General features: G+C 39.3%; 2 protein-coding genes across 4 annotated transcripts in view; both read left to right on the top strand.

Annotated features, from left to right (window-relative positions):
• STT3A (STT3 oligosaccharyltransferase complex catalytic subunit A) overlaps window positions 1-9,649 on the top strand; it is a 28,733-nt gene extending 19,084 nt beyond the window's left edge. The window contains exons 16-18 of the mRNA XM_039250170.1: window positions 6,960-7,148; window positions 8,468-8,583; window positions 9,371-9,649. Of these exons, the coding sequence (XP_039106101.1) occupies window positions 6,960-7,148; window positions 8,468-8,583; window positions 9,371-9,409 (344 nt within the window). The 3' untranslated portion in view covers window positions 9,410-9,649. The remainder of the gene's footprint in view (window positions 1-6,959; window positions 7,149-8,467; window positions 8,584-9,370) is intronic.
• Window positions 9,650-14,532: 4,883 nt separating this feature from the next.
• CHEK1 (checkpoint kinase 1) overlaps window positions 14,533-27,083 on the top strand; it is a 33,472-nt gene continuing 20,921 nt past the window's right edge. For all 3 annotated transcript variants that reach the window (XM_039250151.1, XM_039250152.1, XM_039250150.1), the window contains exons 1-7: window positions 14,533-14,609; window positions 15,345-15,429; window positions 16,413-16,636; window positions 17,821-17,885; window positions 17,968-18,037; window positions 26,163-26,351; window positions 26,790-26,894. In XM_039250151.1, the coding sequence (XP_039106082.1) occupies window positions 15,365-15,429; window positions 16,413-16,636; window positions 17,821-17,885; window positions 17,968-18,037; window positions 26,163-26,351; window positions 26,790-26,894 (718 nt within the window). In that variant the 5' untranslated portion in view covers window positions 14,533-14,609; window positions 15,345-15,364. The remainder of the gene's footprint in view (window positions 14,610-15,344; window positions 15,430-16,412; window positions 16,637-17,820; window positions 17,886-17,967; window positions 18,038-26,162; window positions 26,352-26,789; window positions 26,895-27,083) is intronic.

Here is a 27,083-nt window from a genome sequence, read left to right as displayed (position 1 = left end):
CTTAAAATGTTTCATATTTATGTTATATCTGTGTGTGTGTGTGTGTGTGTGTGTGTGTGTGGCATATTTTACCATGTTCCTTGTTATTATTAACAAACCTATATTTTTAGAAGACTCATCAAAATGAGGTTTGCCGCCTTAAAAAAAAATTTTAAGCAATTTAAAAAAATTAAAGCAATACTTTCTTATACTTTAACACATTAAACACTTTTGAGGGTTTATGATAAAAAGTGGTAGGTAGTACCCCATCCCTAAACCTAAAGTCCCTTATGTTACAAGCTTCCAGAGGCAATTATTTCTTGAGTTGTTTCTTCTAGAACCTTTGTTCCTATTTCAAAAATATGTGTATTCATTTATCATTTTCTGTATACTGTCTCAATTTATAATTGTAGATAAGAAACTTCATTCTTTTTACCTTTCCCCACTCCCTCCTTTCCTCTTGAACTTCTTAGTAGAGTCAATGTTTTAGTTTTTGGTTAAATCCAGATAAGGTGTTTTCAAAATCCCGACTGTATAAATATTCATTGCTCAGTCAACCAGTATACCATGGTTACAGTCTTACCCAGAACGACTTTTGTTTTCCTGCAGTTAATAACTACCTCATATTTCTATCTTAATTTTCTTTGACTATATGGCTGCATCTTGAAGATGTTTAAATTTTAGATTATATTAATGTATATAGTACATGGAAAGCTCTAAGTATAAAGTAAGAAGATTGATTTCCTTGTGTGTCTTGTGCAGCAGAGGAGGAACGATAGCAGGGACCTGTGTCCACAGACTTGAACTTTCACAGTCACACCAGCACTATTTGTGTGTAATTATTTATAGGTTTTTTTTTCTAATGTTTTATTTATTTCTGAGAGAGGAGGGACGGCGTGAGCAGGGGAGGTTCAGAGAGAGAGGGAGACACAAAATCTGAAACAGGTTCCAGGCTCTGAGCTAGCTGTCAGCACAGAGCCCAATGCAGGGCTCGAACCCACGAACTGTGACCTGAGCCGAATCATGACCTGAGCCGAAGTCGGACACTCAACTGACTGAGCCACCCAGGCGCCCCTAGGTTTTCTAATAGTCACAATATAGCCAAATCCTATAGAAAATTATTTGTGTATATATATTTGTCTATGTGTATATGTATCTTTATATGTATAATGTACACATATATGTGGTAGAAAAGGATAATTTCTTGAGGTCTTAGCACTAACCATTGTTAGTAACCACTTCTAGTCAATTGACCTTTTATTGCCTGAGGTGCACAGAAGTATGTTTAATGCTGGCATAAAAATGTCATTTGGAACATAATATAATTTTTTGTGTGTGAGATTAAGAAATTTAGCACATGAGACCCTTGACAAAGTAACTTAACATGAAAAGAAATAGTGAAAAGGACAAGAGCTTTTGATTGTACAGATTTTTAAGGTGAACTTTGCATTAAAATTTCACTTCTTTTTTTAAGTCTATTTATTTTGAGAGAGAGAGAGAACGTGCAGGAGGGGTAGAGGAGGAAGGGGGGAGAGAAAATCCCAAGCAGGCTTCATGCTCTCTGCATAAATCCCTGTGTGGAGCTCACATTCCCAAACCTTGAGATCGTGACCTGCGCCAAAACCAAGAATTGGATGCTTAACCAACTGAGTCACCCAAGTGCCCATAAAGTTTAACATTTAAAAAAATGCAGATATTGTAAGCATGATGAATTTTCACAAGGGGAACATATCCATGTAACCAGCCCCAGACCAAGAAACAACATTACTAGTGTTCTAGAATTCCTCTTCATATCTCTTGCAGTATCTACCTCCTGTCAAGATCTGAGGGTTACCACTATCTTCGTTCCTAATATCATTTGTTTTCTAAACAGATTTATTGAAGCATAATTAACATATTGTACACAGCACAAATTTAAAATCTGTAATTTGGCAAATTTTGACACATGTGTATACGTACCTGGGTAGTTTTGCCTGTTTTTGAACCTTATAAATAGATACTACAGTGTGGGCCCTTCATTTCTGATCTTTTTTGGTCAGTATTATGTTTGCAAGATTCATTCATATTGTAGATAATAATAATTTTTTAATTCTCATTCCTGTGTAGTATTCCATTGGGTGAATATAGCATAATGTATGCATTTTAGTGTTGATGGGTATTTAGGGTTGATGGGTTCCAACAGTTTGGGGCTGTCATGAATGATGCTCTTGTGAACATGATTGCACTGGTCTTCTGGTGAACGCGCGTACTAAAGGATGGAACTTCTGGTTAAGAAGGGATGTTCAGCGTTAATAGGTCCTGGCCAAGAGATTTCCAGAGTGGCAGCACCAATTTACATTCCTGCCAGCAGTGTTTGAAATTCTTAGTTGCTCTACATCCTTTGCCTACACTCAGTATTACAAACCTTCTACATTTGCGCACGTACATGATGGTAATACCCATGTTTTCATGAAGACAGAGAAACTTGCTATATAATCATTTGCTGTGTAGTACTGTAAAAATGTGAAAATCCGAGATTAGGTCAAATTGATGCTTAATTGTGACAATGATAGCTTAGGCTAAGTTTACATAAAGAAAGCCTCAGAAAACCTTAACAGAGAAAAGCTTTCTTTAAACATTGTGCTATGTTTTTGAATTGTTGAAAGGTTGAAAGAATGATTTGACAGTTTCTTGATATATATGGAAGCTAGACTTTAAAAAAATTAAGATAATCATTGCAAAAATAACACTCTCATTATCTAAATTTATGAAAACATGCATCTGAAAATCATGAAAGAAGACAGTAATGTTTTATTTTCTCATACTGAATTGATTCCTCAAGCTCAGAGTGGTAGGCTGTATTAGTTGGAATTCTGAAAAATCTGGAGGTATTGGTCAATGAAAAGGAGTGAACCCCAAATCTAGAGATTGTTGTTATTAATAATATTATTATTATTAATCATGGTAACATTCCAGCTGGTGCCTTCTGTGAATACTTTTTAACATTTTAAAATAATTTCTCCCTCCCTCCTTCCCTCTCTCCCCCACCTCTCTCAGGCCTTCACAAACATACACAGATACATAGACAAATATGTGCCCCAAAATAGCCACCTGACAGCTGATCTCTCTTCCTCTCTGCCCTAAATCATTTTAAGCCATTATTCTTGCTTTTCCTGAGTCTATTAAAACAAAGACAAAAAACACCACATCTCATCAAGTTGTATAATTTAAATATATACAGCTTTTTGTATGTCAATCATACTTAAAGTAGTTTTTAAATTTTTTTTAATGTTTTTTTAAATTTATTTCTGAGAGAGAGAGAGATAGACAGACAGAGGGAGCAGGGGAGCATCAGAGAGAGGGAGACACAGAATCCGAAGCAGGCTCCAGGCTCTGAGCTGGCTGTCAGCACAGAGCCCAACGTGGAGCTCGAACTCATGAACTATGAGATCATGACCTGAGCTGAAGTCGGACGCTCAACCTACTGAGCCACCCAGGCACCCCAGCAAAGTAGTTTTTAAAGAAACACAAAATGTGGGCTCTGAAGACAATTCTAAAATGTTTGAGCATTAAAAAAAATTTTTTTTAGCATTTATTGAGAGACAGAGTGAGACAGAGTGCAAGTGGGGGAGGAGTAGAGAAAGACGGAGACAGAGAATCTGGAGCAGCCTCCAGGCTCTGAGCTGTCAGCGCAGAGCCTGATGCGGGTCTTGAACCCACAACCCATGAGATCACAACCTGAGCTGAAGTCAGAAGCTTAACTGAGACACCCAGGCACCCTGTGAGCATTTTTATGCTAAGTGGTACCAGTTTCAAAAGCAGCATTTTCTAAAGGGATTAACAGGCATTTAGGTATATTATTTCTATTACATTTATTCTTTAAGTTTCATTACTTTTGGTCATATCTTATGTTTCCTAAAATGTTCTTAATTTAAACCTCCTTGAGATGTGTCATGGACAAGATTTCGCCTTTTTGCAAATCATGTTTATTTCATGTTACTCATTTTCTAGTAAATGCTTGAGCAGATCTAAAAATAATAAAGTATTTGGATCTGATCATAGTCCAGGCTCTCTTGTCTGAGTTTGATACAACATTACCTTTCTCCAACTTGCCCTTTCTGTCGACAGCAGTGTCTTTCAGCAATGGCCTTTCCGTCATGCAGTTCCTGTTACTTTTTACCTTTCTCCAACTTGCCCTTTCTGTCGACAGCAGTGTCTTTCAGCAATGGCCTTTCCGTCATGCAGTTCCTGTTACTTTTCAATAGTCCATTCTTTTTGTTTTTAATTTTTGAAATTTTTAATAGGAAAACGAGGGATTTTAAATGTTTCCTCAGGGGGCGCCTAGGTGGCTTAGTCGGTTGAGCGTCCGACTTTTGCTTGGGTCATGATCTCGCGGTTTGTGGGTTCGAGCCCCGCGTCAGGCTCTGTGCTGACTGCCAGCTCAGAGTCTGGAGCCTGTTTCAGTCTGTGACTCCCTCTCTCTCTGACCCTCCCCTGCTCACGCTGTCTCTCTCTCTCTCTCCTAGAAATAAATTTAAAAAAAAAATCATTAAATGTTTTCTCAGATGCTACATGATGTGGAAATTTTAAGATCAGATACATATCATTGATGATCCAGTAGGCCAGGAGTCTGTTTATTAGGCCACAGCCATACCCATTCATTTATGTATTATCTTTTCCCCCCAGTTTTATTGAGATATATAGGGGCACCTGGGTGGCCTAGTGGGTGGAATGTCTGACTCTTGATTTGGGCTCAGGTCATGATCCCAGGATCAAAGGATCAAGACCCCATGCTGAGAATGGAGCCTGCTTAAGATTCTTTCTCGCTCTCTCTCTCTTGCTCACCTCCTTTGCTCCTCTCTCCCACTTGTGCTTGCTCTCTCTCAAATTAAAAAATAAAACATGAAAAATTTTAAAAAATACATTTGATATATGTATTGTGAAATGATTACCATAATGAGTTAACATTCATCACCTTACATAATTACAAATATTTTTTCTTGTAATGAGAATTTTTATTTTTTTATTTTTTTTAATTTTTATTTATTTCTAGGAGAGAGAGAGAGAGACCGCGTGAGCAGGGGAGGGTCAGAGAGAGAGGGAGTCACAGACTGAAACAGGCTCCAGGCTCTGAGCTGGCAGTCAGCACAGAGCCCGACGCGGGGCTCGAACCCACGAACCGCGAGATCATGACCCAAGCGAAAGTCGGACGCTTAACCGACTAAGCCACCCAGGCGCCCCCTGTAATGAGAATTTTTAAAATCCATTCTCTTAGCAACTTCACGCATATAATCCAGTATAGTTAACTATAAGCATCATGTTCTATATTATATAACAAGAACTTATTTATCTCATAACTGGAAGTTTGTCACTTTTTGACTATCTTCACCTGGTTCCCCCCTGCCCCTCACCCCCTGCCTATGGCAACCACAATTCTGATTTCTGTTTCTGAGTTTGTTTTTTAGATTCCACATATAAGTGAGATATACAGTATTTGTTTTCACTGTGTTACTTCACTTAGCATAATGCTCTTAAGGCCCATCCATGTTGTTGCAAATGGATGGATTTCCTTTTTTTTTTTTTTTTTAAATATTTTTATTCACTTCTAGGAGAGGGAGATGCAGACTCTGAAATAGGCTCCAGGCTCTGAGCTGGCAGTCAGCACAGAGCCCAACGCGGGGCTCGAACCCACAAACCGCGAGATCATGACCTAAGCAAAAGTCGGACACTTTTTTTTTTTTAAATGACTGAATGGTATTCCATTTTATTTATGTGATGTGTGCCTGCGTGTGTGTGTGCGTGTATCTAGATACAAAGATCAACATTTTCTTTACCCGTTCATCCATCAGTGAACACTTAGGTTGTTTCCAGGTCTTGGCTATTATAAATAAGCTGCAGTGAACATGGGGGTGCAGATATTTGGGATAGTAATGTCATTCCTTCAGATATATACCCAGAAGTGGGATTGGTGGATCATATGGTAGTTGTATTTTTAAATTTTTGACTGTTTTATATAGTGGCTATACCAATTCACATGCCCACCAACGGTGTATGTTTCCTGTTTTTCCACATTCTTGCCAGCATTGGTTATCTCTTGTCTTATGATAATTATTCTAACAGGTGGGAGATGATGTCTCATTGTGGTTTTGAGTTGTATTTCCCTAATGGTTAGTGATGTTCATATATGTGTTGACCAGTTGAATATCTTTGGGAAAATGTCTATTCAGGTCCTTTGCCCATTTTTAATCAGATTATTTGGGGGGTTATTTAAAATTTTTTTTTAAGTTTATTTATTTTGAGAGAGAAAGTATGAGTCAGGGAAGGGCAGGGGGGTAGAGAGAGAGAGAAAGAATCCGAAGCAGGGTCTGTGCTGTCAGTGCAGAGCCCGATGTGGGGCTCAAGCACACAAATGATCAGATCACGACCTGAGCCGAAGTCGGAGGCTCAACCAACTTAGCCACCCAGGTGCCCCTGGGGGTTTTATATTTTACTTCCTTTGTTTTGTTTTTGGACTAAGTCTTAGAAGACCAGTGTGTACTTTAGACTTCCAGCACATCTTAATTTGGACTAGCCGCCTTTCAAGTGTTAGTAGCCACATGTGGCTAGTATATATAGCTACTATAATTGGACAGCTCAGCCCAGCTAATACCTGGGAATAATTTCTGTTGTGACTTAAGTCTGGACCAATAGCATAGGATTTCAGGAGTCTAATAATCTATAGGAAGAGTTGTAAATTTTGAGGGAAAAGTTTTGCCACCGCATTGTGTTTCATATTTTTAAAAATCAGAGTGAAACGGTACTTTCTCACATTAAAAAATGAGAGATTTTCTTAGAAACAGTGGCTTTTTCAAATGTATCATGTTGTACACCTTAAAATAATATTGTATGTTAACTATACTTTATTTAAAAAAAAAACAAGGAAAGAAATGGTAGCTTTTTATGAGGTGACTTAGTTCCAGCAGCCTTTGTGACACAGCAGTTCTCTTTCTACTTTTTTCTAGATATCAACAAGTTTCTATGGATGGTCCGCATTGGAGGGAGCACAGACACAGGCAGACATATTAAGGAGCACGATTATTATACTCCAACTGGGGAATTCCGTGTGGACCGTGAGGGTTCTCCAGTGCTGCTCAACTGCCTTATGTACAAGATGTGTTACTACCGCTTTGGACAGGTCTACACAGAAGCCAGTGAGTGATTCATAACATTAGTAACAACAGGAAGAATCATGATAGCTAACGACGCATAGTTGTTTTCAAATGCCAGGCATTGCTCTAAGTGCTTTACATCTATTAGCTCATTTGATCTTTACTACAACTGAAAACATAGATACTAATATTATTCCCATTTTATATATGGAGAATTTCAGGTACAAATAAGTTACTTACCTGCCTAGCGTCCCGTAACTAGTGGCTGAGTTAGGTTAAGCTCGGGCAGTCTTGCTCTAGATTGTGTACTTTTACCCGTTACATTTCATTGCCTCTCAGTAAAAGGTATTGCAGTGGAGAGAGGAGTAAAGGGGGATACAGTGATATAAAGGACTTTTCATTTCCTTAAATAAATACATCGAGACTAAGCTGATTAGATTAATTCTTTCCTTCTGAGTTTAATTTCTTCGTTCTCCTCTAGGGACAGTTCCTGAAGTGGATGCTGGCCTTGGCCTCTTTTTTTTTTTTTGAGAGAGGGAGACAGAGAATGCTTGCATGTATGGTTGAGGTTGGGGGCAGAGGTGGGGGGAGAGAGAGAGAGAGAGGGGGGAGGGAGGGAGGGAGGGAATCTTAAGCAGGCTCCGCCCTGAGTGTGGACCAACTGACACTCAAATAACTGAGCCAACCAGCTGCCCCCCTCCCTTTTTTATTTTTTTAATTAAAAAATTTTTCTTATTATTTCTGAGAGAGAGAGAGAGCGTGAGCAGGGGAGGGTCAGAGAGAGAGGGAGATACAGAATCTGAAACAGGCTTCAGGCTCTGAGCTAGCTGTCAGCACAGAACCCGATGTGGGGCTCAAACCCATGAACCGTGAGATCATGACCTGAGCCGAAGTTGGACGCTTAACTGACTGAGCCACCCAGGCACCCCCCCTTCTTAAAAATTTTTTAAAATTTGTTTTTAAATTTTTTTAGAGAGAGGCAGGCCTTTGACTTCTGATAGGTTTTTCTCTGATCCGTGGAAGGGTTACTAGTATAACACAGAGGCCTCTGGGTAGCAGTCATCAAGAATGGAGGGGCTGGGAAGTCAGCCTCCTGTCTCTTAAAAGAGATGGCTTCCATGGAATTTGCCAAGCATCAACTTGGAAAGGACTTGAGTCAGGGTAACACTTGATCTGCCCTTACTACGTGATGTCTTTTTCTATAGGTCTTACTCTCTACATAAGCTTCAGGCTGAGGAATAACATTCCATGTGAGAGATGATTTATCAGATTGATTTACTCTTTCCTTAGGAAATCAGCACTGTAGAAAGAAGTGTTTTTTTTTTTTTTTTTTTTTTTTTTTTTTTTTTGTCTCTTTCTAGAGCGCCCACCAGGCTTTGACCGTGTCCGGAATGCTGAGATTGGGAATAAAGACTTTGAACTTGATGTCCTGGAGGAAGCATATACTACAGAACATTGGCTAGTCAGGATATATAAGGTGAGCAGACTACACTGAGAAAGCAGCTCTCATGTTTGCAGATTGGTTCTAGTGCTTAAAAATGGGCCACATATTTCTAATATAAGGACTTTTTTTAAAGTTTATTTATTTTGAGAGAGAGAGAGCACATGAATGGGAGAGTGGAAGAAAAAGAGAGAGAATCCCAGCTAGGCTCTTGCCACCAACGCAGAGCCTGACATGGGACTTGAACACACAAACCAGGAGATCATGACTCAGCGAAAACTAGGAGTCAGACACTTAGCTGACTGAGCCACCCAGGCGCCCCTAATATAAGGACATTTCTAATGTCAGAAAAGTAGCTTGCAACTCAGAATGTTACTTTTTTTATTTTAGGTTGTTCTTAGAGAGTAGACACACCTAGTCTGCTGTCATTTTGGCTGTGGTTACAGTTATTTTTCCAGTTGTGGCTTTATTTGATCTGTTTTAGTGATTATCAGGCTTGGAGGGGAGAAAAAGTTTGTGTGTGTGTGTGTCTGTACACACTACATTTTCTTTTCCCCCACTGAAGAATTTATGGAATAGAGTTACACAGAAATGTGTTATCTATCTCACAAAAGAAGAAATTGTCAACACCTGATACATTTGGCAGGTAGATCACTTGCTCTACTCTTGAGAGGTACTCCTAAAGCTAAGTAGAGAGAAGCTAGTCTCAAACCAGCGTTCGTTTTGTCACAAAACCATACCAGGCAGCAGAACCCAACTCAGTGGAGAAGTTCTCCCAAGTTGACCTGATCGTAAATACTTAAACGACATCTTTATGTTGCAGGTAAAGGACCTGGATAATCGAGGCTTGTCACGGACATAAATGTTACGTCCGGCTCTGATATGCTTCGCACTGAACACGTCACTTTTAGGACGCCGAAGATGTTTTTTAAATATGCAGTTTATAAGAACAGAGCACGATGGGATTAGTATTGTCTGGAACTTTTGCCCTGGGCAGTATGGGCTGGGCCAAATGGAATGATTTTTATAATTCTGAGCAGGTTACCAAATGAAATGTCATGGCTTTACTTTGGTCAATTAAAGGGGGGAATTTTTTTTTAAATGTGCCTTATTTCTTTTGACTTATGACTGATTTGAGAAAGGCAAAAGTTTGTGCTGGGCTGATAGGAGGGAAAAGCAGACCTCATCCATGCTCTTAGCTCCTTAATTGAGCCACGGGGGGGCATCCTGTCTCTCTCAAATCAGGAACACTATCAAGGACTAGCTCAGATCCTACATGTACAATTTTGTCATTTCAGAAGTTGTAGCACCTAGCACAATGCCTTGCATATAGTGGGTGCTCAGTAAACTTTTATTAAATAAATAAGTGTTTGTGGAACCAGAGGAGTGCCATTTCTGGGCAGGAAAAGACAGCTGTGTTGCCATCCTGTCTCTGTTCTTAACATGTCTTGTCCTTAGAAGCAATTTGCTTTTATGAGGGACAGGAAGTGGCTAGCCAGACCTGATCTCACCAGTAGTCTTTGAGACTAGCTAGGTTTTTTTGTTTTTGTTTTGCTTTGGTTTTTGTTTTTTTTGAGCAAGAATAAATCAAGTGAGAATCACTTGAAGTTTTGAAGAAAGACTCAAGGCAGGCAGTGAAATTACTGTTCTCGGTGGAGATGAAACTTTTCCAGTATTATATATAGAATTTGATGGTCAGTAGGTATTTTTGAATCAGCTGAAATATAATTATACATTTCTATTTGAAATCCAGCTTTTCAGTATTCACTTATCCGTGACACAGTAAATATCTTTTTGCTCATTGCCTTTAGCCTATGTGCTAAACCTCTTGTAATTATGTAAGGGTGGCTTCTTTCTCCCTTAGTGTTAGCCTGTTTGCTGTTATTCTATGCTGCAAACAAACTCAATGATCGGTTTTGAAGCCCTGGCCAAATAAGCTACAAATTAAAAGGGGGAAGAACTGCTATTAGCAAGTACCTAGAGACAGTGCTACCCTGACTGCAGTAAAGGGGAAGAGAAATTGAAAAATAAATTTAAAAGCACAGTAGTTCCAACAATATTTAATGTCAGAACAGCCTTATATTCAGTAGAGTAGGACACTGTGTATTTGACAGCGTAAGACATATCAGTGATGTATATAAACCCTAAGTCATAACAGAAACACAAGCTAACTGTTTAGTGTTACCTGTTAAGAAACAGGAGCAATTATACAGCTTTTAGATAAGTCTAAATGGTGCTCCTAAAGGGTACACCCCTGTATTCTTGTATACCCAGGAAACGTAGCCTTCCAAACCAACTTACATACCAAGTGCTTGACTTGTGGGTGAGATTTAGACCTGATGTAAGATTTAATTTACTATATGTAAATATATTACTGGATTTATATACAGAATTTCTCCCTAGTGGAAGAGATTATTCTTTCTTTCTTTTTTTTTAAATCAATGTGAGCAATACCAGGTAAAGATCATTAGTGATCTTCCTTGGTAGTATATATGTGATAGCCCTTGAACGTATCTCTATAGTGTCACTCTTACAATTTTAATTTTGTTACCTTCAAGGCTACGTGAAGCTATCTTTTTTAAAAAATTTACTTTCGCTTTCACTGTTGTAGTGCACCTACTGTAAGAAAAATCAAATCTAAAAGTAACAACACTGTTTTCCACTTCTCAGTGGCAACCACTTATAACTCTGCTGATTCTCACATTACTTACCTCCATATCAGTAAATAACTTGCTTTAGCTTGCTCTGTGTTTTTCAATTTCAGGTATCATTTATTGACTTGGGTGATGTAGATACTGAGGGTGCTATTCCCATGGACACATTCTCATCCTCCTAAGGTTCTATTACAGTTAGGATTTAGAATAGCTCAGGCTTTACCTTAGAGTTTTTCACATCTAGACCATGTGGTATATGTACTTTTACTGCTTTTTTTTTTGTTTCTGCATAACTTTTTTTGGAGAAGCTTTTCTCATTTGTATTTTGTACTAATTTCTCCCCAAGCTCTCCTTCATTTGTGCCAGTTTCCTTTGTTCAAACTTGTTAGGTGTTCATTCTTGATGTCACCTGTTTTGGTATGTTATGGTTTGGATTGGTTTACATTCTAGATCTGCTACTCACCTGTTGGGTTGGTAGGTCTTCCAAATTGTGTTAATCTCTTAACTTCCTTCTTGATTATCACCTCTATCTACCTTCCTGAGAAAATGTGTGGGAGATCAGTTTCTTTAGATCTTGCCTGTCTCTTGTCACTCAATTAGGCAGGTACAGAGTTCCAGGTTGGGGAGAACTTTTCCTTAGAATTATTTTGAAGGCATTGGCTCATTGTTTCTGTCTTCTAAATGTTATTGAGAAATGCAATGCTATTCTGATTCTTAATTTTTTGGTATGCGTCCATTCCCTCCAACTCCCACCATAGGCCTGTTAGGAACCTCTCTTCATATGTAATGTTTTGAAATTTTCTCAATGATGCACTTAGGAATGGGTCATCCATTGTGCTGGGTACTTTAAACTTTTAAGTATGGAAAGTCAAGTTCTTTAGTTCTGAGAAATTTACTTGTGTATTCCCTCAACTCCTTTTCTCTTTCTAAAAATTATGTGGATGTTGGATTTACTGGGTTAGTCTTCTATTTTTTTTTAAACGTTTATTTTTGAGAGAGAGTGAGAGCAAGCAGGGGAGGGGCAGAAAGATGGGGACAGAAGATCTGAAGTGGTCTCTGTGCTGACAGCAGAGACCCCAGTGTGGGCCTCAGACTCACAACTATGAGATCATGACCTGAGCCGAAGTTGGATGCTTAACTGGCTGAGTCACCCAGGTGCCCCTAGTCTTCTGACATTCTTATATGTACTCTTGATTTCCCATCTTTATTTTTCTTCTGGGAGATTTCCTAAACATTTTTTTTTCTAACCTTTCTATTTACTTTCCATTTTTTTCTGCTGTTATTTTTTTATGTCCAAGAGCTTTAAAAAAAAATACTTTGTTTTAAGATCCTTCATATTAAAGGCCTTTTCAAATTCTTGCTTGTCTGCTCTTCTTAGAGAGTGGGGTGGATTGGAAGGTATTTATGGGGTGGGGGCTTACTGAATGTCAGCTGCTCTCCTGTGATCTGGCAGTTGTCACATTGTTAACACAGGACCATAACTGTTACATAATTGTTACATAGGAAATCCCTGATACTGGTATTTTTAGATCTGGCTAGGTGAGATTCCCTGAGGAAGGCCTGGATGTCTTCTTAGGGAATACAAACCTGCCTGGCAGATTTGGGGGTGGAGGAGGGGGCAGAAGGCTCTGTACATAAACTTAATACCTTTGTTTTCAGTAAGGTACCCAAGTTTATAACTGTGCCTGATGCTCTCCAGTTAGGATAGGGTTTACCCTCTCAAGTCTTGTACCAGCTTTGAGGAGGAGCAGTTCCTTGGGTACAGAAAGGGGGGGAGGGGATCCAAATCTTTTTGCTTCTTTCAGCCTGCCCTGTTTAGCCCCACCTTCATCAGTTTCCCATTCAGTTACCCAGCAGCCACTAATCCAACTTGAGCCTTTTGGGAGTTCTGTGATGTAAATCAAGATGCTTTTCTTTCCTATTGCTGGCATTAAGAAGATTCATCTTTATCATTCATCTAAAAACTGCCCAATTTCCAAAATTTTTTTTTCATACTCCATTCTTGTATGGAGTTACCGCTTTCTGTTACAAATTTACTATTTAAAAATGATAAATTTTACTATTATTAAATCATAATTTTAATATTTGCTCTTCTAGTGAGGTTTCAGAAGGGGATGTGTGCGCTGATTCTCTCACATTCTTCAACTGGTATTCTGCCTGAAACCTGCATACCTTACTCACTTTTCAGGCTAAGACACCTTGATTCCACCCAGACACAGGAACTGTGCAGGTCCCCCTCTTCCTCTCTTCATGTTCTTTGTTTACAGCACAGTGTGAAAATGGAGTAAAGGACCTGGAAAACTTACTTTATTCCGTGAAACTAACGCTGTTGATGTCATGGTTAAACACTTCTCCAGTACCTGGAAGTGCTCTGTCCCTGTTTTTCTGTCCCGGACTTTGCTTTAAAACATGGGTGTGCTTTTTCGGTTACTGTCGAGGGGGACTACTTCATGCTTTTTCCACCTTATTTTGTTCTCAAGCAAGTCCCGTTCCCCAGAACTTTCTTTCCCATTTGAACTGGTTACTCTGCTTTTAAAATACGCTTCGTAAAAACGAGGCAAAACAGTCCCTTTGCCTCCAGCCGTCGGGTTTTTACACAATGAGAGTGAGAAAGCGGGTAGAAGAACTAGGCTCTGGAGATGGGGTTCCTTCCAAAAGGTTCGGCTCAAGTAGTGTTGTGGAGCCTGGAGACACAAGGCGAAACCGGCTGTCCTGACACGCCCTCACGGTACAAAAGTGTGGCCTGTTTCCCAGCCCCGCTGCAGCGCGGCCAGTCTGGGTGCCTCGCTCCCGCCGCCAAGTTCTTTCACTCTGCACGGGGGTGACTCCGAACGGCCGTCCCGGCTTCTCAGCCCTAGTTTGATACGTACCGCATTTTAAAGTTTCAGAGGCAACACTTGTGAATACTACCCATCCGCACAAGGCTGCCAGGCCGCTGGGCACGGGACTCGGAGGGCGAGCGCGCGGACAGGCGCCCAGGCCCAGAGCCGCGGGGAGGGCCCCCGGGGCCCCCGCAGTCCCAGAGTGCGCGCAGGTCTCCGAGGGGGCTTCGGGCTCCGCCCCGGAGCTGGAGGGCCGCGCGCCTACGGGCCACGCACCGGAGACCCGCGCGCACTGTGGCCCGGAGATCCCGCGCGTTGATGCGCTCGGCCGTTTTTAAACCTCTCCAAGGCTGGATCTCCCTTGATTCCAAAGTAACCCGGGTCTGGCCGGCTCACGACTCGGGGGCGCTCTCCGGGTACCGGGTGCCCGGCGCGGCCACCCCTTACAGCGGCCGGAGGTGGGAGACGCGCGCTCTCCTGCTTTACGGCAAGGGTGCGCGCGTTTGCGACAGCGTGACGCCGGGAAAGTTTTGGCGGGAAAAGCGCTGCATTTGGATTCCTGTGGTGGCGGGCAAAGGACGGCCTGGTGAGGAGGGGCGGCCGGTAGGGTTGGAAAGGCGTCTGTAAAAGGACTTCGGCGGTCCACGTTAGTTGAGAGGGGCACGGCGAGAGAAAGTTACGGGTGACAAGGGAAGGGAACCAGAGGGTCTCCCGCGGAGGGGCGGTTTCCGACAGTGGAGGAGTTTGGGACCAGGGGGACCCGGTTGTAGAGGGACTGAAGAGACTCCCTCTCTGCTGGCTGGGGACCCCTGAGGTTTGGGCGCCAGCCGTCCCGAGTACCAGCGAGCCCTTCCTTCCGCTTCTTGGGGCAGCTTGGCCCCGCCCCAGGCTCCTCCCGGTCCTCTCCCTGGCGTGGGGGTGGGAATTGGAGCCGAGCTAGGCGGGGAGGAGGGGCCGCAGGCGTCGGCGCCTAACCGTGGCCGCCGCTAGCCCGCTGCCCGTCACGCGCCTCCCCGCCTTCCCTTCCCCGGTCACCCCCTTCAAAGCATTTGTGCCCCCCCGCCTCTCTGCACAGCCGCTGCCTTGCCTCGGAGGCCTGAGGGGGGCTGCTGTAGGTCGCTCCGCGTGGGCGGGGGGAGTGTGAGTTACACCGCGCCAGGCCGCTACTTCCAGCACTTGCGTGTGTGGTTTTGGAGCCTTGGGTGCAGCGCGGGCGAGGTGCCCGGGGAAAGCAAACTGTTAGTGACATTGAGGGACCATGACAGCTGGTCGAAGCTTATTATCCTCACCCCCGTCTCTTCTGGGTTCCTGCCTTTTACAGCCGTGATCCATCCTGGAGTCATGGCAGTGCCTTTTGTGGAAGACTGGGACTTGGTGCAAACCCTGGGAGAAGGTGCCTATGGAGAGTGAGTCTGAGTCCTCTTGCTTTGCCTTCACGCGTGCTTTCGCTTTGTGTTTGTTATCTTGTTGCAGTACGTATTCCTTGTTTTGGACTGTGTATCCTATTTTATTTTCATTTATTTTGAGAGAGAGAGAGAGAGAGGGAGAGAGAGAGTCTTAAGCAGGCTCCATGCCCAGCGTGGACCCAGACTTGGGGCTCGATCTCACCACCCTGGGATCATGACCTGAGTGGCAATCAAGAGTCGAACACTCGACCAACTGACCCACCTAGGCACACCGGGAGTTGTTTATTATAATACAGGGGCATCTCAGAGAACAGACCTTTGCGTTTGAACTCAAAGACCTGTAGGAACTAAAGCCCAAAATTTGGTAAGGATTTTTTTCTTTAAAAAAAATTTCTTTTTCTGTAAAGAACTGTGAACTCAGTTTCTCCTTCCACATATTCCTTCCTGGCTTTTAAGCATAGTGGTTGAATGAGTAAAAGATCAGACTGGGGAGTCAGACTACCTGGTTTCAGATTTTGACTCTGTTACATACTAACACATTGTTTTGTATCCTTAGGCAAGCTCCTTAACGTCTGTCTCTGTTTCCTTGGGTCTACCATGACAATGATAGTATATACCGCACAGGGCTTAGAACAGCTACCATAGGCATATATAGTGTGAGGTTAATAAATATTAGGTGATGTTATTAAAATTAAATAGAGCATGTGTATGTGTGATGTGGCCTAGAATTACTGTTACTCCATTTTAGTTTATCAAGCATTTATTAAATGACCTTTGGATATGCAACATAATAACTTCTGTGATGTATGATGGCTAATGCCCTCATTTCAGAAAGGAGTAGTATCTGTTGAGAACATGGCAGAAACCATTTCCTTCGTTTTTACTGAGTGGAGAAAGTAACAAAGGTAAAATTGTTGAATGAGTTGATATTTAATCTTTTGAAGTCTTAAATAGAATTCACATGTCTTCCTTTTCCTTTTTAGAGTTCAACTTGCTGTGAATAGAAGAACTGAAGAAGCAGTTGCAGTCAAGATTGTAGACATGAAACGTGCCATAGACTGTCCAGAAAATATTAAGAAAGAGATCTGTATCAATAAAATGTTAAATCACGAGAATGTAGTGAAATTCTATGGTCACAGGAGAGAAGGCAATATCCAATATCTATTTCTGGAATACTGTAGTGGAGGAGAGCTTTTTGACAGAATAGGTATGGAAATAAGATTTAAATTATCTATTCTGCTAATTAAGTTTCTAAATTTGTTTTTTAATCTTGGATCTGCTCTTTGGTCATTGTCCATTCAGAACTGCTTATGCAACAGCGAAATTACAGTAAGTTTTCTTGCTTTTGCAAGTTATGTTAACACATTAAAGTAAATATGGATTCACCAAGGTAAACCTTTTTCCCAAAGTGTGCATGTGATTTTTGTTTAGGGTTGCTGTTTCTTAGAGTTTAAGAACGATAAACTGATCTCATGGTGAAGTATTGTTTTACCTATACAGTGATTTTTCTTTATAGACATTCCAGTTACATGAAATCATTGCATACATTGACAGAGCCAAAATAATAACATGTTGTTATATTTCTTCTTTTTTGTTTAAGTGAAATAACTTGAGAATTTTTTAGTATTGTTTTACCTATATTTAGTAAATTCTGTACTGCTACTTTCAGTGTTCTATGTAGATTCAAAGGCTTGATGTTACAGAACACAGAAAAGTACATAAAAATATATTACGTGGATCTAAATTTATAAGTTAAAGCTATTATCTTCACAGTTAAAAACTGATTATTAGAATCTCCAGTATGTATGTCAGGAGAGAGTTCAGTGTAAAAGAAATCAGAAGGTAAAGACAGAGATCAGAATATAAAAAGAAAACTGACAATAGAACATTTCTTAATAAAATTGTAGTTCCTAAAGGAACGTTGCAGTAATTCATGGCTGTGTAGTGTGAGAGATTATATGAGGTTTCATTTTGTTGTGAAATATTTAGTGAAATTAGTTTATATTTGCCCAGGCTTACACTTTGGCACTTATGTTGTAGGGATGGGGAAAATATTGTCCTAGCATTTAGAAGAAATTAGGGGGAAACTGGAAAGACACCAAATAAATCATGTTTAGTGTAAGATAATCAGGCTTTCAAGGTATGGTTTGCATTCTTGATCTGGATAATAGTTTCTCTCTGTAGTTTTCCTTTGATGTTAATTTATTTTTGCCACATAACAGATGGGGAAATGTGAATTAATTAAGTACTGAGTGAGTCTTTTAATTGTTGGCATAAGGTTCTGTTTGCCAGTATACCGTCACAAATGTCTAACCTTTGATTTAGGAGACTCTGGTTGCAGCTTGATCATGTTTTACCTGGCAGGCTAACTTTCATTTTTAATTCTTACAGAGCCGGACATAGGCATGCCTGAACAAGATGCTCAGAGGTTCTTCCATCAGCTCATGGCAGGGGTGGTAGGTACAGTTGTCTCTTTTCCTTAAAGTTAATGTGAAAGAAGTAAGTTACTAAAGTTTGCCTCTCTCTGTTTCTCTTCAGGTTTATCTGCATGGTATTGGGATAACTCACAGGGATATTAAGCCAGAAAATCTCCTATTGGACGAAAGGGGTAAGTTTAGCATTTTGTCACCGTTGCTTAAATTATTTTAATCTATACAAGGCAGAGTTGAAGCTTTTGCATTATTGAAATTTCAGGGCAAAAAATCTGAAAAGTGTAGGAAATCTGAAATACTCCGTATATTTAGACTTTACAAGTCCTTCCTGATAATAGTTGTGGATGAGATAGAGAATCCAATCTAGATGCAGGGGTAGCTCACTAAATGAATAACCGTATGAATAGTCTTAAGCAACTCTTCAATGAATTAATAAAGGAAAGTTTATATTGGAATAACATTGACCATAGCCTTATCCTGTTTGTTCTATTTATTTATATATTTAATTAGTTAGTTTCTTTCAAGTTTTTCTTTCAAGTTTGTATGTAAATTCCAGTTAACATGTAGTGTAATATAGTTTCGAGAGTAAAATTTAGTGATTCATCACTTACGTGTAACACCCAGTGCTTATCATAACAAGTGCCCTCCATAATACCCATCACCCGTTAAATCCATCTAATAGTCCAGCCTCCTCTCTGGCAACCCTCAGTTCTCTATAGTTAAGAGTCTGTTTCACAGTTTGCCTCCCTCTTCTTTTTTTTTTTTTTCCTTATGTTCATCTGATTCATTCCCTCAAGTCCACATATGAGTGAAATCATATGGTATTTGTCTTTCTCTGACTGGCGTATTTTGTTTAGCATAACACACTCTAGTTCCATTCATGTCATTTAAGATGGCAAGATTTCATTCTTTTTTATGGCTGAGGAATATTCCACTGTATATGTGTACCACACCATTATCCATTCATCTGTTGATGAACACTTGGGCTCTTTCCATATCTTGGCTATTATTGGAAATGCTGCTATAAACATCAGGGTGCATGTATTCCTTTGAATTAGTATTTTTGTATCTTTGAGTAAATACCTAGTAGTGCAGTTGCTGGATCATAGGGTAGTTCTATTTTGAACTTTTTGAGGAACCTCCATACTGTTTTCCAGAGTAGCTGCACCAGTTTACATTCCCAATGACAGTGTAAGAAGGTTTCTCTTTCTCTGCATCCTTGCCAACATCTGTTGTTTCCTGTGTTGTTAATTTTAGCCATTCTGACAGGTTTGAGGTTGATATCTTATTGTAGTTTTTATTTCTGTTTCTCTGATGATGAGTGATGTTGAGTATTGTTTCTTGTGTGTTAGCCATCTGTATGTCTTCTTTGGAAAAATGTCTGTTCATGTCTTCTGCCCATTTCTTAGCTGGATTATTTGATTTTTGAGTATTGAATTTGCTAAGCTCTTTTTTTTTTTTTTTTTTAAATATTTATTTTGAGAGAGAGCATGAGCGATCTGGGGAGGGGAAGAGAGAGAGGGAAAGAGAGAATCCTAAGCAGTCCCTGCTCTTATAGAAGGGCTTGATCTCACAAACCATTAGATTACGACCTGAGCCAAAATCAAGAGTCAGACGCTCAACTGACTGAGGCCCGAGTTTGAAAAGTTCTTTATAGATTTTGGATATTAATAACCCTTTATCGGATCATGGAAATGTCTTCTCCCATTTCCAAAGGTTGTCTTTTAGTTTTGTTGCAGAAAACAGTTTATCTTCTGTCTAGAAGCTGTTTATCTTGATGAAGTCTCAATAGTTGATGTTTGCTTTTGTTTTCCTTGCCTCTGGTCACGTGTCTAAGAAGAGGTCAATGACTGAAGTCAAAGAGGTTGCCTGTGTTCTTCTCTAGGATTTTGATGGTTTCCTGTCTCCCATTTAGGTCTTTGATCCATTTTGAATTTATTTTTGTATATGGTGTAAGAAAGTGGTCCAGATTCATTCTTCTGCATGTTGCTGCCCCGTTTTCCCATCATTTGTTGAAGAGACCATCTTTTTTCCATTGGATGTTCTTTCCTGCTTTGTTGAAGATTAGTTGACCATAAAGTTGTGGGTCTATTACTGGGTTCTGTATTCTGTTCCATTGATCTGTGTCTGGTTTTGTGCCAGTACCATTCTATCTTGATGATTACAGCTTTGTAATACAGCTTGAAGTCTGGAATTGTGATGTCTCCAGCTTGCTTTTCTTTTTCAACATTGCTTTGGCTATTTGGGGTCTTTTGTGGTTTTAGGATTATTTGCTCTAGCTCTGCAAAGAATGCTTGTTGTATTTTGATAGGGATTGCATTCAGTGTAGATTGTTTTGGGTAGTATCGACATTTTAACAATATTTGTTCTTCCAGTCCAACAGCATGGCATGTTTTTTTGTTTCTTTGTGTCATCTTCAGTTTATTTCACATATGTTTTATAGTTTTTCAGTGTACTGATCTTTTACCTCTTTGGTTAGGTGTATTCCTAAGATTCATATGGGTTTTGGTGCACTTGTAAATGAGATCAATTTCTTGATTGCTCTTTCTGTTTCTTCATTATTGGTGTCTAGAAATGTATCAGATTTCTGTACATTGACTTTGTATCCTCCACCTTTACTGAATTCATGTATCAGTTTTAGCAATTTTTCATTGGAGTCATTTGGGTTTTCTACATAGAGTATCATGTCATCAGCAAAGAGTGAAAGTTTGACTTCTTTCTTGCTGATTTGGATGCCTTTTATTTCTTTTTCTTTTCTGATTGCTGAGGTTAGGACTTCCAGTATTATGTTAAGTAATAATGGTGATAGTGGACATCCTTGTCTTGTTCCTGACCTTAGGGAAAAAGCTCTCAGTTTTTCCCCACCGAGGATTATATTGGCTGTGGGTCTTTCATATATGGCTTTTATGATGTTGAGGTATGTTCCCTCTATCCCTACTTCATTAAGGGTTTTTTTTTTTTAATGTTTTTTTTTTATCTTTGAGAGAGAGAGACAACATATGAGTGCAAGTCGGGGAGGGGCAGAGAAAATGGGGGACAGAGGATCCAAAGTGAGCTCTGTGCTAACAGCAGAGAGCCTGATGCAAGGCTTGAACTCACAAAGTGGGAGATCATGACCTGAGCCGAGGTTGGATGCTTAGTTGACTGAGCCACCCAGGCTCCCCTCTTGAGGGTTTTTTGTTTGTTGTTTTTCAGAGAGAGAACTCAAGTAGGGGAGAGAGGCAGAGGGAGGGAGACAGAGAGAATCTTAAGCCGGCTCCATGCTCAGCATAAAACCCAACACAGGGCTTGAACCCACAACCCTGGGATCATAACCTGGACCAAAATCAAGTCAGTTGCTCAGTGAGCTGAGCCACCCAGGCGCCCCTGTTGAAAGTTTTTATCAAGAATGGATGCTGTACATTATGAAATGTTTTTTCTGCATCTATTGAGAGGATCATATGGTTCTTATCCTTTTATTGATGTGGTATATCACGTTTATTGTTTGTGAATATGGTATATCCTATTCATTGGTTGGACCCTTGTAGTCCAGGAATAAATATGTTCTATTGGTTCAATTTGCAAGTGTTTTGTTGAGAATTTCTGCATCCGTGTTCATCAGTGCAGAGCCCGATGTGGGCTTGAACTCACAAACCCTGAGATCATGACCTGAGTTGAAGTCAGATGCTTAACCAACTGAGCCACCCTGAAGCCTTGTTTGTCCTTTTTATTCTGTGACTTGGATAGAGATGCAAGGAGTTTATTTATATTTTATGGATGTCATAAAAACTGAGAGAGATGGACAGTGAAAGTGTTAGCTTATTGAGTCAGGATCAAAAAAGATGAAAAAATGTCTGTAGCATGAGGCAGTGATTTTTGTCTGTTTTATTTAATGGTTATTTAGTGCATTAGAATAGTGCCTGGCCAATAGTAGGCTTTCAAAAATATTGAATGAATGAATTCAGTAGGCCAGAGAAGTGAGTCAGGTTTAACAAGCTGTTTTCCAGTACAGAAAAATCTGAAGTCTAGGATTTGGATTTTGAAGAGTAATTAAATAAGTTTAGTTGAATGGCATTATCTCTGGTAGCAAAGCAGGTTAAAAAAGGCTTTTACCAAGTAACACACTTGATATTAGTCACCTGTGTGATGTAGTCCTTAGAAAACTAAGGTGATACTGAGAATGAGGAAGAGCATTCCAAAACTGCTTCAGTGAGACTGGAAATACGGGGTGTCCTAGAACACTACCATAATAGGTATGTAAATCACTAAAGTGCTTTTACAGGAGAGTCACCAGACTGGTGTAAGGGCCACAAGCTGTGTAAAATAAGGAATAATTGAAGGAGCCCAGGGGAACGTTGCTAGTGGTTAAATACAGTTTTTCAGAACATGTGGGTGAAAACTATATGGAAGCAATGGATTGATGCAAGCATGAATCCTGTTATTGGATCTATCCAAAAATTGAATAGATTGGTTTGAAATGTAATAAGTTTATAACATGAGAGTCAAACACTGGATTATTAATTATCAGGGAATATTATAAAGAAAATTTAAACATTGCTTGGCTAGTTGAACCAAAGTATTTTTTAAGATCTTGTCCAACTCTGACATTTAGTATTTCTGACAGTATTGTTCACTACAAGTCACTGTACTTTCTTTTCAGTCTCCTATCCTTTTTCTGAACTCTGAAATTCACCTTCATACATGGAGATGAGTTAAGAAAAGCCAGTTTAGGGGCGCCCGGGTGGCTCAGTCGGTTAAGCATCCGACTTTGGCTCAGGTCATGATCTCACGGTTTATGGGTTCGAGCCCTACATCGGGCTCTGTGCTGACAGCTAGCTTAGAGCCTGGAGACTGTTTCAGATTCTGTACCTCTGTCTGTGACCCTCCACTGCTCACGCTGTCTCTCTCTCTCTCTCTCTCTCTCTCTCTCTCTCTCTCTCTCTCAGAAATAAATAAAAACATTAAGAAAAAAGAAAAGCCAGTTTATTTAATAAGTAATGGAGATGTGAATATTTGGAATAGGAAAACTTTGTTTCCAAACTAAAAATACTGCGTTTTTTTCCTTTATAAAGATAAAAGTTAATCATGAAGTAAGATGAAAAATGTAAAGAAGAAAGTAAAAAAAATCACCAGAAATCACCAGTCAGCTATAACCAGCTAATTTTTGGTGACTATCTTTTTGATATCCTTTTATTATCCCATCTACCTAGCTACCTAAGATCCTCCTTTCATTATTTAGTATTTTGCAAGTTGCTTCTTAAGGCACATAGCAAAATATTAGACATTTTGAGAATTTGGTGTATGAGGAAAAAGGAACAGAATGGTTGGTTGATGAGTCCCAAGAAATGAGAGCACAGCTGGAGAAGTCCTTTAACTTCCATTTTTCACTCTATTTTCATTACTTTTTGAGTGCTAATAGCCTTGACAGTATTACAGTCAATTCCTCGCCTTCCTCATTTACAAATTAAGATCTTTTTTGAGTAAATGTAGGTTTCAAGCTAAATAAAACACTCTGGGAAAGACGGATTGTGTGTCTCTAACTATGAGAAGCAGTCTAACATATATTTAAGAGCTTGAGATTTAGAGTCATTTGAACCTAGGGTTAATGTAGGCCACCTCCTAGTAGGTGTATGGCCTTGGGTAATTTGCTTACTTTCTCTCTGCTGCACTTTCCTTCCTTATAAAATGGTGACAGAGAATCTATTTGGATTGTAAAGATAAAAGAGACCTATATATCTCTGCCCATATATGTATTAACACAAGTTAGATCATAGGATATAAGCTTTTTTAATGTGCATGTGGACTTTATTTTTCAGCCTTTTTCATTGTATTTATACAGTGTAAAAAACCTTTACTTTTATTGAAAAGTAAATAAGAATTCAGGCATGGGGCTCCTGGGTGGCTCTGTCAGTAGAACATGTGACTTTTGATTGTGGGATGATGAATTCAAGCCCCACATTGGGCATAGAGCTTACTTAAATTCAACCACATAAAAAATTATAAACATTTAATACATAATATAATAAAAATACAGCAACCACCTGTGTAACAACTTGGTTTAAAAAGAAAACATTATATATATGTATACCACTCAAAGCAGTGGTGTTTATAATATCAAAAAACTGGAAACAACCTAAATATCTATTGACAATAGAACATTAAATTATGAAATGGATGATTTGTAGGTACGAGTAATGACATGGACATAAGTTTCATAGAAGTATTTATACCCATATGAATCTATTGATAGGAAGTTCAGAACTATGTAAAATCAAACATACTGTTTAGGGATACAAATTTGGGAAAAATCACAGAGAAAAAAATATATTAAAAATCAGAATGGTGGTTACTTATGAAAAGGTAGAGAAACAAATAAATTGAGGGAAGTAATTACAGGGGATTTCAAAGGAGATGAGAATGTTCTTAAATGGAGTATTGGGTAAATGGGATATGCTCACATCCTGCATATTCTATAAACATTCTTTTGTTTCTATTCAATATTGAATAATCTTTTAAAAAAGATAATATTACTAATATAGTCCAAGTCCTGTGTATTCTTTCTCAAATGTATTCCCTTTTCTTTTTCACAGAGATAACCACACAACTCAATGTAGAGTTTATTATATAGAGAACTCTCTAACCTGAGTGTTATGTTGCAGACATAAGGAAACAACAAAATCCGAGGAATGCTACAGTCATCCATTAGCATTTTCATTGATCAGTAAATATAAGTAATGTGGCACTCTGAGTCTCAGTGGTTTGTCAAGATTGTGTCACGTATAGCTATTAGAAGGATAGTTACAGTAGCCACCTCCCAATTCAAATACAGGTAAACATTAACAATGGATACATAGCATATTGTATGGATATATATGCCTGATTTTAAAGAATCAGTCCCCTATTTTAGGACATTTAAGTTGTTTCTAGCTTAAAAAATGAAACAGTGATGTCTGTTCCGTAAATTTTTGCACAGGCCCAGTATAAAACTTGAGTCATGTTATGATGGATATTTGCTATAGCACTTGTCTTTTTTTTCCCCACTCACACCCTATTCCCTGTCAGTATTATAGATAGACCTTTTCTTTTTTTTAAACAACTTACGTACATAGTTTTCACTGCATACATGTATCACAAGATTTTACCATTTCTTTATTGGATATTTAAGCTATTTACAGATAATACTGCTAGGAATATCCTTGTGTTTGTGTTTGTGAATTTGGGGGAGTATTTCTGTGTTTGTGTTCCTGGAAATGGGAATTGCTAGTTTAAAAAAATTTTTTTAATTTTTTTTTTTTTTTATTTTTGAGAGAGAGAGAGAGAGAAAGGGAGGGAGAGAGAGCACTCAAGCAGGGGAGGGGCAGTAATCCGAAGCAGGCTCCAGGCTCCAGGCTCCAAGCTGTTATCACAGGGCCCTACACAAGGCTTAAACCCACGAACTGTGAGCCACCCAGGCGTCCTGGGAATTGCTGGCTTAAAAGGTGAATATTTCAATTTTGACATCTTGTGCCAGATTGCCCTCTAAAAAGGTTATACATTTGACACCTTGATCATAGGGGGTCTTCCCTCACTCCTAAGATTAGGTTAGATTCCCTTGCTATAAGATCTAGTAATATCCTATATTTTCATAACTTTCCCAACAGTTGTCTGTTGTTAATCTTCTTCAGTAATTCATTTACCTGCACTGGCTAGCACAGCATCACTCAGTTGTGGATATCCTCTAAGCGCAGGATAAGTTGAAAGTTCTGCCTACAGTTTGTGTGTGTTAAAGATGGAAAGTTAGAGGAAATTTGCCCTTCTGGTTTGTTTTCTGTGCATTGTTCCTCCTCCTTTTCTAAACTTAGCCACTTTGACAAAAAGTTCTAATGGTTTGTGGATCTTTAGTTTTGGTGTGTCTTTACATATTTTCTTCCTGCTATCTAGGTTTGTTTGCTGCTGGGAAAGTTGTACCTTATTTGTTATTTTCGTCTCCTTCCAGCCCTTTGTGCAAGTTGATGAAGGACTTGGCTGTGCTTTCAGCCTATGACTAGATTGTCCCTTTTCCAGAAGGACAGCCCCTTTTGACTCCATTGTCTTTAACCTGGTCCATACTGTTCTGTATATTGATGATTTTTCTCTTTAAATAGAAGCTATGAGGCCTTTTTCTAGGTTTAGGTAGGTGATGATGTCTTTTATTTCTTTTAAAATGTCTTGTCATTTTAAGATAGAAAAGTTCTACAAACTTTTAAGTAACACCAGTGATTTTCCAGTAATATTTAATTCCTGTAAGTATATCTATTTACAAAATATCTTTATCATGTGCCATCCATTTTTCCTTTGGTTTAGATAACCTCAAAATCTCTGACTTTGGCTTGGCAACAGTGTTTCGGCATAATAATCGTGAGCGTTTATTGAACAAGATGTGTGGCACTTTACCTTATGTTGCTCCAGAGCTTCTAAAGAGAAAAGAATTTCATGCAGAACCAGTTGATGTTTGGTCCTGTGGAATAGTACTTACCGCAATGTTGGCTGGAGGTAAGAGCTATTTAATCCTGATGAAACTCCTGTCTGTAGAAAGCCAGATTTGTTGTACCAAAATAGCTGAAACAAACCAGGGGAATCCATATTTATATGAAAGTATTTTGATAGTAAACTTATTTATAACTAAGTTGGAACTTTTAATCCCAAAGCTTTTTAAAAATGAGTTTTATGTAGAGCTAGTAGATGAAGTATCACAATAGCAATCTCTTAAAATTCACAGGAATAATTTTGTAAAGAGTAGGGCAGAAGTAGTTTATCCATATTTGAGGTGCCTCTAAAATTTCTATGAGTTGGCATTCTTAGTTTGACAACCATGTTGAATCAATTTGGAGGAAACTTTTAATGGATTTGTGTCACTGACTATTTTCCTTTAAAATCTTTACTCTATAATGACATGAACACTCAGAAAACTGGGGCTTGTTTCTTTTTTAGAATTGCCATGGGACCAACCCAGTGACAGTTGTCAGGAATATTCTGATTGGAAAGAAAAAAAAACATACCTCAACCCCTGGAAAAAAATAGATTCTGCTCCTCTAGGTAATTATTTTATGTTGATTAAAAGTACTGATTTCTTGGATTATGAAGACTAGTGCTATTTGAATTTTTTCATTATATATTTTTTCTTTTTAACTTAAATAATCATGTAAATAGTCTGTGATCCTTGCAGATAGATTGGAAAATAACAATTTTTTTAAAAACCCTATGATCCCAGAACTCAGAAATAGC

The sequence above is a fragment of the Hyaena hyaena genome, unplaced genomic scaffold (assembly GCF_003009895.1).
Source record: "Hyaena hyaena isolate Hyena2069 unplaced genomic scaffold, ASM300989v1 scaffold_364, whole genome shotgun sequence".
In the NCBI taxonomy this organism is placed as follows: Eukaryota; Metazoa; Chordata; class Mammalia; order Carnivora; family Hyaenidae; genus Hyaena; species Hyaena hyaena.
Note: the sequence above shows the minus strand (reverse complement) of the source record. Positions and strands in the feature narration are given on the sequence as shown.